At 36.2% G+C, this 15,700-nt stretch overlaps 2 protein-coding genes across 6 annotated transcripts in view; one reads left to right on the forward strand and one right to left on the reverse strand.

The window, feature by feature from the left end:
* The window catches only part of NIPBL (NIPBL cohesin loading factor), a 157,941-nt gene that overhangs the window by 116,455 nt on the left and 25,786 nt on the right, over positions 1 to 15,700 (forward strand). For all 5 annotated transcript variants that reach the window (XM_084880551.1, XM_084880549.1, XM_084880553.1 and 2 more), the window contains 7 exons: positions 3,587 to 3,801; positions 3,909 to 4,011; positions 4,697 to 4,795; positions 4,895 to 5,041; positions 7,205 to 7,339; positions 8,164 to 8,262; positions 8,953 to 9,006. In XM_084880551.1, coding sequence (XP_084736677.1) covers positions 3,587 to 3,801; positions 3,909 to 4,011; positions 4,697 to 4,795; positions 4,895 to 5,041; positions 7,205 to 7,339; positions 8,164 to 8,262; positions 8,953 to 9,006 — 852 coding nt within the window. The remainder of the gene's footprint in view (positions 1 to 3,586; positions 3,802 to 3,908; positions 4,012 to 4,696; positions 4,796 to 4,894; positions 5,042 to 7,204; positions 7,340 to 8,163; positions 8,263 to 8,952; positions 9,007 to 15,700) is intronic.
* LOC311621011 (diphthamide biosynthesis protein 3-like) lies at positions 12,114 to 12,615 on the reverse strand (the record flags this gene model as incomplete). Its single annotated transcript, XM_084880821.1, has 2 exons — positions 12,114 to 12,552; positions 12,592 to 12,615. The coding sequence occupies 2 exons, from the start codon at positions 12,613 to 12,615 to the stop codon at positions 12,367 to 12,369; spliced, it is 210 nt and encodes a 69-aa protein (XP_084736947.1). The 3' UTR covers positions 12,114 to 12,366.

Raw genomic sequence — 15,700 nt, forward strand, 5'->3', positions numbered from 1 at the left:
CCTGTCCATATATCATATGTGAAAATTAACATCCTGTTAATTTTAAAATGGTTTTAATCAATATTTGCTTATGATTAACAAGTTAATTCACTGTTATTTTTAACAAATTTTAGCAAATAGTCCATATGTTAAAAATAAACACTATAGTAATTTCACCAACATAAATAAATATATATCTACAACTATCATCTACATTTTTAAATCCAAGAATCACTGCTCATAAACAATGTTTGGCGAATCATTAGCACATGATCATCCACATTGTGCATGGTGATTGGTTCTATTGTTGCCTTGTGGCATGACTTCCTGCAGCAGTTTTAATGCGTGCTGTCCAGTATTACCACTAAGCCACACCTCAGCTCTGTGAAGCTGTTTACTCAGAGTGACTGGTGAATGTATGCATTTACTAGACCTATTCCGTATAAATTTAAAATTACAGTAATACCGTCCTAGCTGATTTGGCTCAGTGGATAGAGCGTCGCGCTTGTGGACAAAAGAGTCCCAGGTTGGATTCCGGGCAAGGATACATGCCTGGATTTGTGGGCTCTATGCCCAATACAGGGCATAGGGGAGGCAACCAATCACTGATTCTCATCATTAATGTTTCTATCTCTCTCTCCCTCTCCCTTCCTCTCTGAAATCAATAAAAATACACTTAAAAAAAAAAAAAGCCCACCAAAATAATTCAAAATACATTTTAAAAAATAAAATTACATGTAGAAAACTTTTCTCTGAAATTGAACTTTTCATACTTAATTTTAATTACATAAAAAGTGTCAACATAAGAAAAACAGGTCACCTAATTTGTCAATTTTTAACATATGCATTCAGAAAACCTACTTTATTATATAATGGATTTTTGGCTTTAATAGACAAGTCTTCACCCGAAATAGTCCCTTATGTCAAGGTATAACTGTACTAAAAATTTTTTTTCTAATTTAATAAATCTTTATTGCTCAGATTATTACAATTGTTTCTCCTCTCACCCCCCCCCCCCACAGCTCCCTTCCACCTGGTTCCCACCCCATCCTCCTCCCTTACCCCACCCCAATTGTCCTCATCCATAGGTGTATGATTTTTGTGCAGTCTCTTTCTGCACTCCCCATACCCCCTTCTCCCCAAGAATTGTCAGTCCACTCCCTTTCTATGCCCCTGATTCTATTTACTAGTTTATTCTGTCCTAGAGATTTTTTATTCACTTGATTTTTAGATTCACTTGTTGATAGATATGTATTTGTTGTTACTTAATTTTTATCTTTACCTTTTTCTTCTTCTTCCTCGTCTTAAAGAATATCCTTCAGCATTTCATATAATACTGATTTGGTGTTGATGAACTCCTTTAGCTTTTTCTTATCTTTAAAGTTCTTTATCTGACCTTCAATTATGATACCTTTGCTGGGTAGAGGAATCTTGGTTGTAGGTTCTTGCTATTCATCACTTTGAATATTTCTTTCCACTCCCATCTGGCCTGCTGATTTCTGTCAAGAAATCAGTTGACAATCATATGGGTACTCCCTTATCAGTAACTAACTGTTTTTCTCTTGCTGCTTTTAAGATTCTCTTTGTCTTTTGCCCTTGGCATTTTAATTATGATGTATCTTGGTGTGGTCCTCTTTGGAATCCTCTTCTTTGGGGTTCTCTGGGCTTCCTGGACTTGTAAGTCTATTTTTTTCACCAGGTGGGGAAAGTTTTCTGTCATTATTTCAAGTAAGTTTTCAATATCTTGCTCTCTCTCTTCTTTTGGTACCCCCATAATTTGGAAGTTGGTTCGCTTGAAGTTGTCCCAGAGGCTCCTTACACTATCTTCAACTTTCTGGATTTTCTTCTCTTCTTGCTTCTCCAGAGGAATGTCCTTTGCCTTTTTGTATTCCAAATCTTTGACTTGATTCTTGGGACTCTCTAGTCTGCTGTTGGATCTCTGTATAGTATTCTTTATTTTAGTCAGTGTATGCTTAATTTCTAATTGGTCCTTTTTCATATCCTTGAGGGTCTCACTAAATTTCTTGAAGGTTTCTAGAAGATTCTTGAGTATCTTATAACCAAGATTTTGAACTCTATGTCCAGTAGTTTCCTTTCCTCCATTTCTTTCATTTGTGACCTGTTTCTTTGTCTCCACAATTTGGCTGCTTCCCTGTGTTGATAGAGTGGCTTTCTGTGCTAGGTGTCCTATAGGGCCCTGTGGCTCAGCCTCCTTAATTATCTGAAATGGACACTCTTAGTGCACCCCTTTGTGAGCTGTGTGCACAGTCTTGTTGTAGTTAAGCCTTGATTGTTGTTTGTATCACTTGAAGGAATTGACCTCCAGGCCAATTGGCTGTGAGGACCAGTTATGTCTACAATGGGAGAACTTCTTATGGGCAAGACTTGCTTCAGTGTGACTTTGGCGCCCCCTGAGTGTGTCTCTTATGGATCTGAAGAGTTATAATCCGGATAGTCTCACTCTGACCACTGGGTATACTGGCTCTTGGATCTCCAAGGAGGTGCAAAGTCAGCCACTGCCTGAAGCCACATAGCAGGAGCTACAGAGAGATCTGAAGATTCCTCCTTATTGTTTGGAGTTTGGAGATGCCCAGATGAGGCCCAGCTGTGAAGCCATGCTAGCTGCTGTGGAGCCTTGGGCCTTCTTTTGGAAGCTCTGGGCTCTCTGACGCAGCTTCAGTATGTTAGGTTTTAGATGCAGAGGGCCAGGCCATTCATATGCAAAAGCCTCTACGCACAGCTTGGAAGGGGTTGTAAATTGGTTGGGGCAGGTTCTCAGAGAATCACCAGGGTGGAGCAAACAGCAATGGCTGGCCATCAGCCCTGCCCTGAAGAGGCCCCCAGGTCTCTGTGTCCTGCACAGCACTGTGCAGAAACAATGATTGCTGCAAGCACCTCTGAAAAAAAGCCGCCCTTGTGTCCGGCCTGATGCCAGACAGTCCAGTTTCTCCCTGTATGAGTCTGGGTCCCCAGAGTCTTGCCGGAAGCTGGAAGTCACATCAGTCAGGAGCTTGTGTCTCCCTCCCATTTGAAAAAGACAACAGCGTACTTCCCTTGAGCATCTCTGTACCTCTACACTTCACTTCCACACCTCCTCCAAGTCTCAGTGTGCTTTTCTCTTTCCTTCTAGTTGTATAATTTCCATTCAGCCAGCCTTCCCATAGTCCTAAGTGATATCCATTTTGTCTTTTAGTTGTAGTTTTGAAGTGGTTGTGCAAGGTAGCAAGATTCTTGGTTTCCTGGCTGTTTATTTCTTAAAGTTGAGATTTTGAAAATAACATCTTCTCCCTTCAGCATTTTATCTATTTGCTCTAAACTTTTTTAGTTACCCATTATCCTTCTAATTTTACTGACTCGTGTGATACTTTTCTTAGGTAAAGTAGTTGATAGTATTATTTAATACAATTGTGTTTATCAAATTATCTTTTGACATCATTATACTGGAACTAAGTGAAATAATTTTTCTATCATTTAGATATTCTAAACATTACAACTTTTTTCTTAAAACATGGTTTTATCTGATAGAAATTGTTTTAAAATAAATCTTAATATTTGTATTCCTGATTGTGTACCAGTTTCATCAGACTCATATCTCATTTCTTTTCAGTTTTCTCGTAAATTCTATATAGCCCAGTGGTTCCGTGACACAACTTTGGAAACAGAAAAAGCAATGAAATCACAAAAAGATGAGGAATCATCTGAAGGTACACATCACGCAAAGGAAGTTGAGACAACTGGTCAAATTATGCATCGAGCTGAAAACCGGAAAAAGTTTCTTAGAAGCATTATCAAAACCACTCCTTCTCAGTTCAGCACATTAAAGTAAGATCTAGAGCGAAAACATCTTTACTTTCTTATCTCTGTAAAATTAATTTACTTACTTTATAAGAAATTAAATAAAATTAAATTTTAATAACTTTTTGTTGCAGGATGAACTCTGATACTGTGGACTATGATGATGCTTGTTTGATTGTTCGATACTTGGCCTCTATGAGGCCGTTTGCCCAGAGCTTTGATATTTATTTGACACAGGTAAAATGGACCAGAATTCCTTATACAATGACAGATTTATATAATTCTGGGTATTTGTGGGGTAGTATATGATATCTCTTCATTATTGGAAACAGATAAAGATCATGAAAGTAGCATTTGCTTCTATGTTGACAAAAGATTTTTTTACTCACTAAAATAAAAACTAGAGGCCCGGCGCACAAAACTCATGCTCAAGGGACGGGGTGTCCCTCAGCCCGGCCTACACCCTTTCGCAGCCTGGGATCCCTCAGGTAATGTCCACCTGCTAGCTTCGGCCCCCATGGATCAGGTCTAAGCCGGCAGGTGGACATTCCTCTCACAATCCTGGATCCCTCACTCCTTACCACCTGGCTCACCGCTCCTTAGCGCTGCCACAGAGGCAGGAGAGGCTGCCCCCACTGCTGCTGCACTTGCCAGCCGTGAGCCCGTCTTCCGGCTGAGTGGCCGCTCCCCTGTGGGAGCACACTGACTACCACGGGGCAGCTCCAGCATTGAGCGTCTGCCCTTGGTCAGTACACATCAGAGCGACGGGTGGTTCTGGTCGTTCCACTCTAATGGTCACTTAGGCTTTTACGATAAAGATTAGGGGTGAATAAGATATTTTTAATCTTTTGTTTGCATGTTATATTTTGTTGAAATGTTAAATGTTCTAAAATTTATGAAAATGTCAATGTTTGCTTGGCAGATCCTTCGAGTTCTTGGGGAAAATGCAATTGCCGTTCGAACAAAAGCCATGAAGTGTTTATCTGAGGTTGTTGCTGTAGATCCCAGTATCCTAGCAAGGGTAAAGAGGAGCTCACATGATTCTTATTTGAACTTTCTATTCAAATTAAAATATTAGCTTTACGTATAAATTATATATTTTTGTTTTGTTTTTCTTTAGCTTGATATGCAGCGTGGGGTTCACGGGCGATTGATGGATAACTCCACTAGTGTCCGGGAAGCAGCAGTAGAATTACTAGGTCGATTTGTCCTTTGTCGACCTCAGCTTGCTGAGCAGTATTATGATATGCTGATTGAAAGAATATTGGTTTGTTGTTTTGTCATTTTTATTATGATTTATGAATATAATTTGGTTTTCCTAGTATCACATTATTTTTAATGTTAAGTTAGAAAAGTAAATACCAATTACATATTTATATTGCACAATCTTTTAACTCTAGCAGCTTTCTAAAGAAGGATGTATTCCAGGAGGAGGTCTGCTCAATCCTCTAAAGGAAATCATTGGTCAAAATTGGATTTCTTTTTTTAGTTACTACTGCCCTTTGATTATGTCAGTTTATTATGTGTAAATAATAAAAATTACATGGGATAGTTATATATTTTGGTTAGGAATCTGGTGTAATTGTATGTGTATGTATAAGTGTGCATATAAACAGGAAGAATTATTTCAATGAGGGCTAAGTACAGAACTTTGATATCTGACAGTATTTTTTAATTACTTACGTGTGTCCAGAAAGTCATTTGTGTCTTAAGAGCAAACTTAAATACTGTTCTAAGATACAGAATTTTCATGTATTTCATGGATTTCTCAGGCCCTCGAGCATTTTCCTGGAATATAAGAGGAACCATTGAAATTACTAGATACCTGCGGAATCTACATACCAAGCACTGCAGGCATATTGACTTCTTCTATAACTCAACAGAGATGCATTAGGCACATACAATGACAATTTATCACCTTTAGTCTAATATCAGAATATTGTTTGATTGAGAGTTAAAGATAATTTCAGCTTCAACTTTCATATAATTTTGATTGAAACAAAGTATTTAAGAATGGAAGAATTTTAGTGCCTTAGTGTTTTCAAGAGTGAAGGGCAAAGCCTATAGGATTTCCAAGCTAATTAACTCTGAGAGTATCTGCCCTAGGAATTTATTCTAAATGTTTTCACAATTACCAAACTGCATAATGGAAATAATTTTACACAATACACGTTCGATGCTTTTTATTTATTTTTAAAACTCTTTAATTATGAAAATGTGTAACATTAAAGAAAAATAGTACACTGAACACCCATGTATCCACCACCATATGTCATCTATATTCTTTGCTAAATTAATTTAAATTTAAACATATTACTACTTCTACCATAGATATTTGAGCTTAATTCTCAAAAAAATAAGGATACTGCCCTTGTTAACAAAAACCATTATCGCAGTCAAACAAAATATCATCTGATAACCAGTTCATATTCAAATTCTTCATTTGTCCCAAACATTGGATGGAAAAAAAATTATAAACAATCTAATGAAGGGATCATACCTTGCATTGGGTGGTCATGTTTTAAATTTTAGGGTATTTTCTAACTTTTACACACTTCCCTTCTGACCTTGTCAGACCAGGTCAATCTTCTTATTCCTCATTGTTTTGTTTAATTTATTCTTTTGTATTTTGTATTTCCTATAAACAGTAAGATAGTGGCAATGGTATGATTAGACTTACATTAGACATTTTTGCTAAAAGTGTTTCATATGCTGTTTAAGTGCCAGGCACTATTCTGAAAGCTTCATGTTAACTATCTCATTTAATTTTTGGCAAGCTTATACTCTAGTATTGTGTTCAATGCTATTTAATATTTTTCCATGGATTAGATATCATATTTAAAATAATGACAATATAAAATAACCCATATTTATAGTAACATCACTAAAAAGACACATAAAGAAGAAATATATAGACCATATTTATCATGTTATTATATAGTAACTATTCTGCTTGTTAAAATTTATTTTCTAACTAGAGGACCCCAATGCAGGGGTCCCTCAGCCTGGCCTTTGACCTCTCGCAGTGTGAGGCCCCACCGGGGATATCCAACTGCCTGAGGGATCAGGCCTAAGCCGGCAGTCAGACACTCCCTCCCAGTCTGGGACCCCTGGCTCCTTACCACCCGCCTGAAGCAGAGCGGGAGATGCTCCCACCACCTCCACTGCGCTCACCAGCCATGAGCCCAGCTCTGGCTGAGTAGTGCTCCCCCTAAGGGAGCACACTGACCACCAAGAGGCAGCTCCTGCATTGGGTGTCTGCCCCTGGTGGGCAATGCACATAATAGCAACTGGTCGTTCCACCATTCAATCAATTTGCATGCTAGGATTTTATTATATGGGATTTTATTTTATCAGATTTCCTGCAGCTAGGAATATTGGTTTTTTTTTGTTTTGTTTTTTACATTTAAAAATACCTTTCTGTTTTTAGGATACTGGTATCAGTGTCAGGAAAAGAGTAATAAAGATCCTAAGAGACATCTGTATTGAACAACCGACATTTCCAAAAATTACAGAAATGTGTGTAAAAATGATTCGCAGAGTTAATGATGAAGAGGGCATTAAGGTAAGATAAAACATTGACTACTTAAATATAATTTTTCATTAATGTTTTTAAATAATATAAATGCTTATAATATCTATTTTTGTTGATAAAAATGTAAGGGGTGGGCAAAAGCAGGTTTACAGTTTGTATGGAAAATAATGCAATAATTAATAAAAAATACAAGAATAAACTTTGGCATACTTACAACTGTAAACTTACTTTTGTCCATCCATGTATATAAAACTTTACAAGTCAATATTTTTAGGTTGTAAATTTAAGAAAAGACTTTAATACATACTTATTTCCAGATCTTTTTATTAATAAAGGTAATCTTTCTTAAATTCAGCAATTATAATATTTAATGTTATTATAGGGATTGCATTATATATGGGAAATTTATTATCAGATTAAAGTAACTGATTTTTTTGCATGACATATACTTGATTTTCTAAATTAGTAAATAGTATGTTGAAAATTTTACCCTGAGTTTATTAGTGAATTTACATATATGATTATCCCAATATTTGTTTTTTTTAAATAACTTCTCCCCCAAAGATAGTAAAAATATTTTTTGTTTAAAGCATTCAAGTGTATGCTATGCAAAAGTTCTAGGCAAAGCATATTGTCACCCATTTAAGATATTTACCAAATTTAAAAAATTATAATTTTGATAACTTGGTGATTTTTTTTTTTTTTAAACTGAGAAATTCGTATCAAGAATTTCCAGTAACTTGTATTTTGATTAGTTATGCATAGCTTTCTGTTAGGCTTTAGTAAGAATTTGGAATTGAGAATTTTGCCATGTTTGTTATAATTACTTGGTTTGAAATTTTTCTTTCTTCTAGAAATTAGTAAATGAAACATTCCAAAAACTCTGGTTTACTCCAACGCCACACAATGACAAGGAAGCAATGACAAGGAAAATTTTAAACATCACTGATGTGGTAAGAAGGACAGCAACAAGGCAATGGTCCCTGTAGGTGCAAAACTAGTTGAGGTCTGCCCCATTTTACAAAAGGAGGGACAGTATTGAGATGTTGGGTTAACCTCGACATGGTTCTACTTCTCTTATTTTATACCAGAAGCCTGATACACGAAATCTGTGAGGCTGGAAGGGAAGCCCGGGTCCTTGGTGCCAGAAGGAAGCTCGTGGTGTCAGTCAGGGGAAGGAAGGCCTACTCTTGCACGAATTTTAAGAATCAGGCCCCTAGTTTTTAGAATAAAAATTTTTTTAAAAAAATATATTTTATTGATTTTTTTACAGAGAGGAAGGGAGAGGGATAGAAAGTTAGAAACATCGATGAGAAACATCAACCAGCTGCCTCTTGCACACCCCCACTGGGAATGTGCCGGCAACCAATGTACATGCCCTTGACTGGAATCAAACCCAGGACCCTTCAGTCCGCAGGCCGACTCTCTATCCACTGAGCCAAACCGGTTTCGGCTAGAATAAAATTCTTTAACGTTGGTAAATTATCAACTTTCTGAAAATAATAATTTACTTTAAAAATAAAAGTTTTACTTGAGGCATTGATGAAGCATTTATATACTTAAGTCTAAAGCATAAAAGAATATTTTATTCAGAGTAAGTAAATTTATAATTTTAATATTTTCACTATATTTTTCTTCCATAGGTTGCAGCATGCAGAGATACTGGATATGACTGGTTTGAGCAACTCCTTCAAAATGTGAGTGTTATTTTGACTCCTGATAACAGATAACATGAAATTTAATAGTTCTTTGTAGACTTTATGATGTAATAGAACATTTTCAGTTATTTTTTTAACTTTTTGCCTTTTTTGGTTGGGACAGTTTATTTCAGTATATTAGACTGGATGTTATGGTTAATACCACTATTTAATCAGTTATTCAATTACTTATTACAAGTAAGTGTTTTAAATCACTAATTGAAATTCTATCTTCCCTTCCAAATAATTATTTTTTCCTTATCCCTTTAATCTAGATAATAGAAATAAAAGCTATAAATAGGTATTCAGATTGCATTAATCATATATTTACATAATTTTATATAAACGTAGGATTTCCTATAGTAGTGCAGAATTAAGCCACAATTCATGTTCTTTTAAAATTTCATAAATAGGAATGTTTTATCTCCCTACAAATTTTTATTCAGAAATTTTTGAGTACATAGAAGTACCCATCACCCAGCTTCAAAAATTATCAGCATTTTCCCAATCTTGTTTTATCTCTGTCCCTTCCCATCTTTTTTTTTTTTTTGCTGTAATACTTTTAAAGCAGTTCCCATACTTATATCATTTCATCCATAAATGCTTTAGTATCTGTCTCTAACAGAAATTACTTCAAAACACAATTTCATTGTCACCTATATCAAAATAAATATTAATAAGTTATTCCTTAATATCTAATACTTAGTCAATGTTCACATTTCCTTAATTCTATCAAAAGTATATTTTTATAGTTGGTTTGCAATTGTTTTGATTGATAAGGCTCTTAAGTTTCATAATCTATAATATTTGATCTCTCACATCTTTTTTTCATGCCACTTACATGTTTTTCTGTAGACTATTCCACATTTCTGGATTTCATAGATCTTTCTTCTGGTGTCATTTAAGTTATTCCTCTACTCACCATTTTTTTTTTTTTTTCCTGTAACCTTTTAGATCTTAGGGACTTAATATTAAAGTTCAGTTTTGAGAGTAAGAGACAAGAATACTTCATAGGTGATGCTGAATATTATTGCATCACATCAGGAGGCACATAATATTTGTCCCATTTTCATTAATCTCTATGTTTACTGATGTGTCTGTTAAAAAGTTTTTCAGGATTGGTTTTAAATGATGTCTACCTAGATTTGTTATTTTCATTAGAAGGTACAAAATACTGATTTTTTCTTAATTATTTGTTTCATATTAAAGAGTAATTTTGTGCTGATTAATTCTTTATTACTCTAAACATAGTTTGAACAAGAAAGGCAGGGAAATGCTTGATTCGTTTACATTACTTACTTTTCCCAATAATGAGTGTTTATATCATTCTCCAAATATGACTAGTTAGTTTTCATTTTTTAATATCAATATGAATTGATTTTTATGATTTTGATGTATTTTAATTTATTACAGTCATAATTCTTTTTGAAGCTTGGATTATCCCATCTTTGTCCATTCTTAGTCCCTACAAGTTGGTCTTATATACTTTTGATGTAACTTTATTACTCTTTTGTAACCTGAATAACTTCTGCCTCTACAAGATATAGACTTACCTTGTACATTTTCTGTCCCAAATCTGAAATCAGTCATTTTTCCAAAGAGTCCTAATTCTCTTCAGTGGGAAAAATCTGAGTGCTGTGGCTGTTTGTTGCTAAGAGTTATCATAGCTTTGGACCTTTTAAAAATATGCATTTTTTTAAATTTTTTAATTTTTTTAGAAAAAGAAAAAGGAAATCAAGAATTTATATTAATTTTTTAAATGCATTTTATTGATTTCAGAGAGAGGAAGGGAGAGGGAGATGGATAGAAAGAAACATAAATGATGAGAATCATTGATCAGCTGCCTCCTTCATGCCTCCCGACCCCCACTGGGGATCAAGTCCTGACCACAAGTTGAACATTGCTTTCCTGGTTCAAGGGTTGATATTCAACCACTATATTGATATTTTAACTCTAATCTTAGATTATGAGATTCTTTTTATTTTATTTTATTCTTTTCTCTAAGTGTGAAAATTGGTTCCCAAGGAAATAAACGATTTTTATTTGCTTTGCCCCACTATATTAACAGTAAGATTATTGAATATAGCTTGATATTTTTGCATTTATTTTTATCTGAAGCACAACATTAGAAATCTATCTTGAAATAACTTTTTTCTGTTTGATTATATCAAACATTTACTGTCTAGTGAAGTTGATTTCTTCTGTATACTTTTAAATTTTAAGCAATATTTTAGTAATAAAATAGTATTTAATGATATTTTAACAACCAAAATGTTTTATTGAGGCATTATTTACATGCAAAAATATTATTTTAATAATTATATACAGTGATGTAACCTCCAGCACAATTAAGATTTAGAATATCACCCTTAAAAGCTTCCTGTGCCTCTTTGTAATGGATCCCCTCCCTCTGATCCTAGTAAACCACTGGTCTACTTTTTGTCACTTTAGTAGAATTTTATTTCAGTGGAATCATGCACCTTGTATGATTAGAAGTCCAGTAGGCTTAAGTTGTGTTTTACTTCTCTTAATTAGGAGAATATTGGCAGTATAATAATATTTTATTTATTTTTATTGCTAAGTGGTATCAGTAGTATCATTTCTTTTTTTTTTTTTTCTTTTTTTTTTTTTAAAGTCCAAGTTTTGAATTAAGGATACAATAACAATACCAAATATGTAACATATTTATTTATTTATTTTATTTTTTTAATATATTTTATTGATATTTCACAGAGAGGAGGAAGGGAGAGAGATAGAGAGCCAGAAACGTCGATGAGAGAGAAACATCGACCAGTTGCCTCTTGCATACCCCCTACTGGGGATATGCCCGCAACCAATGTACATGCCCTTGACCGGAATCGAACCTGGGACCTTTCAGTCCGCAGACCGACGCTCTACCATTGAGCCAAACCGGCTTCGGCTCTTTTTTCAATTTTTTTTTTTTTTTTTTTTTTTTTTCAAAAGGCCTAATTTTAATAATCCTAATAACCAATTAAATAAAATGTTTTTAAATGAAGGAATCCAAATGACTTTGAGGTAGACGATGCTATCAAATAATAAATTAGGTATAAGAAAAAATAACAATGAGGGAATCAAAGCACTGACTGGAATTATCTTCCTTTACATTCATGTGAAAATAAAGAACACTTTTTCCAATTCAAAGTTCTAAGCATGAAATCCAGGAATGTCATGTCATGGACTTGCTTCTTTAATTGGAGATGAACTCGGAGCCGATGAAAAGTATCCACAGCAGCAAACTATAAAGCAGTTGTCCCCATGAGGAAGCCAGGAACTGTGCCTCGACTTTTCCAGCGTGGTTCATCCCTGAATGTTCGGGATTTGGATTCCCAAAGTCTTTCTTTAGCATTTAACTAATTCTTTGTTGGTGGAAGGGGCTGGGACTGTTTCTCCACACATAAACTGCTCTTTGTCATAAATCACTTTTATAATGAGGGAGCAGCTAGGACACGTGGCCACGTCTTCCCCGTTCTCCAAGTCTTCCCCTTCCTCCAAAGAGGTGTCCCAGGAAGGTGAACCCGAAGGATGCTAAGGGGGGGTAGGGGGGAGGGAAGAGTTGGGGCGAGCGAAAAGTCGGATATTCCCCGCCATCCAGCCCCTTCCCTCCCCCACTAGGCCTGAATAAAGGCCAGAACGAAATGCCCACTGATAACTGAGACTATTCTTTTTTCAATTTTTTTAAATTGATTGAGGTGACATTGTTCAACATGATCGTATAGGTTTCAGGTGTGGGTTTCTATGTTATAAGATTTGTATATTGCACCACATGCCCACCACCCAAAGTCAAATCTTCTCCTGTCACCTTATATTAGAACTCTTTATCCCTCAAACCCCTTCCCTCTAGCAACCACCACACTGCTGTTTGTGTTAATGAGTTTCAGTTTATATCCCACACTAGAGGCCCAATGCACGGGCCACGGGGCTCGGCCCCTGCCACCACATCTTCTTCTGGAAGGTCGTCCAGGAGGATGTCTGGTCCAATTAGCATATTACCCTTTTATTATTATAGATATGAGTAAAATAATATGGTTCTTAGCTTTTTCTGACTGACTTATTTCACTTTCTCAGAATCCATCCTTGTTGCAAATGGCACTATTTTATCCTTTTTTATACAGCAACATATATGAACATAATAATATTTATGCAGAGTAAAGGAAGCTTTACACCAAGCATGTCAAACTAAAGGCTAACATGGGCCAAACAAATATGGTTTAAGTGTATGTGGGCTGCAAAGAAACAAAAGCTTCAATTTTATTAAAAAAAAAAAAAAAAAGGTTTATTTCAATAGAGACATGCTGAATACAAAGGGCTGAAATAAATGTGTAATTGTTAGCATAAAATAATAGAACATTTTAATAAAAATCAGTATTTTTTTCTTGAACATTGGCTTACCAGATACTGAATAACTCCAAAATTAATAATGCAAATAAGCCTATTTTTCTTGTTCTCTGAAAGTGAAATATTTCCTGTTGCTCACACCAAACAAGTCAGTCCAAGACTAATGACATGGCAATCGGGCTACTAGTATTAGTGGAGAGAAATGGTGCACCTGCACGTAAGAGAAATAAATGCAACAAAATTTTAGTAATCAGTCATTAGTGAACGTTGTAGTTCATTATTAATAATTACATATAATAGGATATTATAAAAATTAAGTTACAAAATTTTTATTAAGGTGTTTTTTACATGCCAGTATATTGGCTGGGCCCAAAAAATATTCATTGTGGGTCACATGCAGCCCGTGGGCTGCCAGTTTGCATGCTTGCTTTACACAGAAGAGTACATATTCCAATTCTATTTTTATGAAATTCTAACAGAGGCTAACTAATTTATCTTGTGAAAAATCGGAAGAATGGTTGCAGGGGACAGGGATTGGCTTGGAAGAAATATGAGAGAACTTTTGGGTTAATATTAGTAGTCTGTCAGTGGTTCTAACAGTTATCAAGCTCTCTGTCCCTCTCCCTTCCTCTCTATAAAAAATCAGTAAAATATATAAAAAAGAACAGGGGGGTATACTGATATCTACGATTTACTTGTAAATACATCCAAAGTAAGCTGTGTGTAGATACATATTCATAAGCATAGCATACATATTTACATATTCATGGTTTAGCATCAGTGTGTATCTGTGATTTAACATTAAAGAATAAATATTTAGTAATCATTTCAGAGGACCCAGGACATTTCAAAATAAAATTTAATACCTTTGAATGATAACTTCTAAAAAAAACTAGGAATAAAATCTGACAGAATAAACTGCAAAACCTAAAATGAAAGTTATGTTAAATGGGAGAATGTAAAAAAAATCTTATCAAAATTAAGAACAAAAAATATTCATCAAACATGTCAAGGTGATTGTAAAATGTGTTTGGAAAAGTAAAGAACTACTAGTAAATAATTGTTGCCTCTGAAAAATGCACAAATATTGATTTGCCTTACCATACATCAGGACTAATTTTTAAAGATATAGTACATAAGATTGTATGATATTAAAGAAGAATTAACATCTACCCTTCTCAAACTATTTCCAAAAGTTCTAGAATAGGGAACTCCCAAGGTTATTTTAAGATTATATGGTTCTATTGTAAATAAACCAACTGAACAAGATAGCCCAGTAATAACCCCCCTCATATATAGGTTATCCTAATACATAAAAACCCTAGGTCTGTCACATCCACAACGACTGGGAAGCTCAACCAACCAGAAGTCAGTCCTGCAGTCAGCACTGGGTTGCCTGGTGACCCAGCACTGACTGCTATGGCTGCAGGCACAGTGACCCAGCACTAACTGCTTAAGGGGCTGTGAATCAGGCCCAGAGAGAGGCCTGAAGAGAGAAGCAGGGTCTGATCCGTAGCCTCTGTGGCAGCTGTTGATCAGCACTTGCCTCTCTTTTTAGCTCTGGGCCTGGTCAGCAGCCGCACCTTCATTTCTCTCCAGACCTCCACCAGGGCTGCTGATCAGCCCCACCTTTCTGATCAGGCTCCATTGATAGGCCCAGAGATACTGACTGGCATAGACACTGACCAATCTGAACCAAATTTGGGTCAACTGTGAGGAGCCAGTGGCTGTCTAGGAGGCAGAGATTTTGGCACTGACAGGCATAGAAACCAACCAATCTGAATCAAATTGGCCAGCAGAGGAGTTGGGGGCCATCAGGCCAGCAGGGGAGGGCAGTTGGGGGCAAGATCAGTCCTACAGGGGAGAGCAGTTGGGGGCGAGATCAGGCCAGCAAGGGAGGGCAATAAGATGTTATCAGGCAAGCAGAGACAGTTAGAAGTGATCAGGCCAACAGAGAAAAGCAGTTGGGGATGAGGTGAGGCCAGCAGGGGAGGGCAGTTGGGGACCATCAGGCCAGCAGGGGAGGACAGTTGGGGGGAGATCATGCTGGCAGGAAGCAGTTTGGTGTTAATTAGGTCAGCATGGGAGTGATTAGGGAGTGGTCAGGCTGGCCGGGAGAAGCGGTTAGGGGCAGGCAGGCAGGCAGGAGAGCAGTTAGGAGCTATCAGTCCCAGATTGTGAGAGGGATGTCCCAGATTGGAGAGGGTGCAGGCTGGGCTTAGACAGCCTCCCTCTCCCAGTGCATGATTTTTGTGCACTGGGCCTCTAGTAATTACTATAAAATAGAAGTGGCACTGCAGTTAATGTGGAAAGGATTTTCAGTAAATGGGTTGGGACC

The sequence above is a fragment of the Pipistrellus hanaki genome (assembly GCF_964339955.1).
Source record: "Pipistrellus hanaki genome assembly, chromosome: 4".
In the NCBI taxonomy this organism is placed as follows: Eukaryota; Metazoa; Chordata; class Mammalia; order Chiroptera; family Vespertilionidae; genus Pipistrellus; species Pipistrellus hanaki.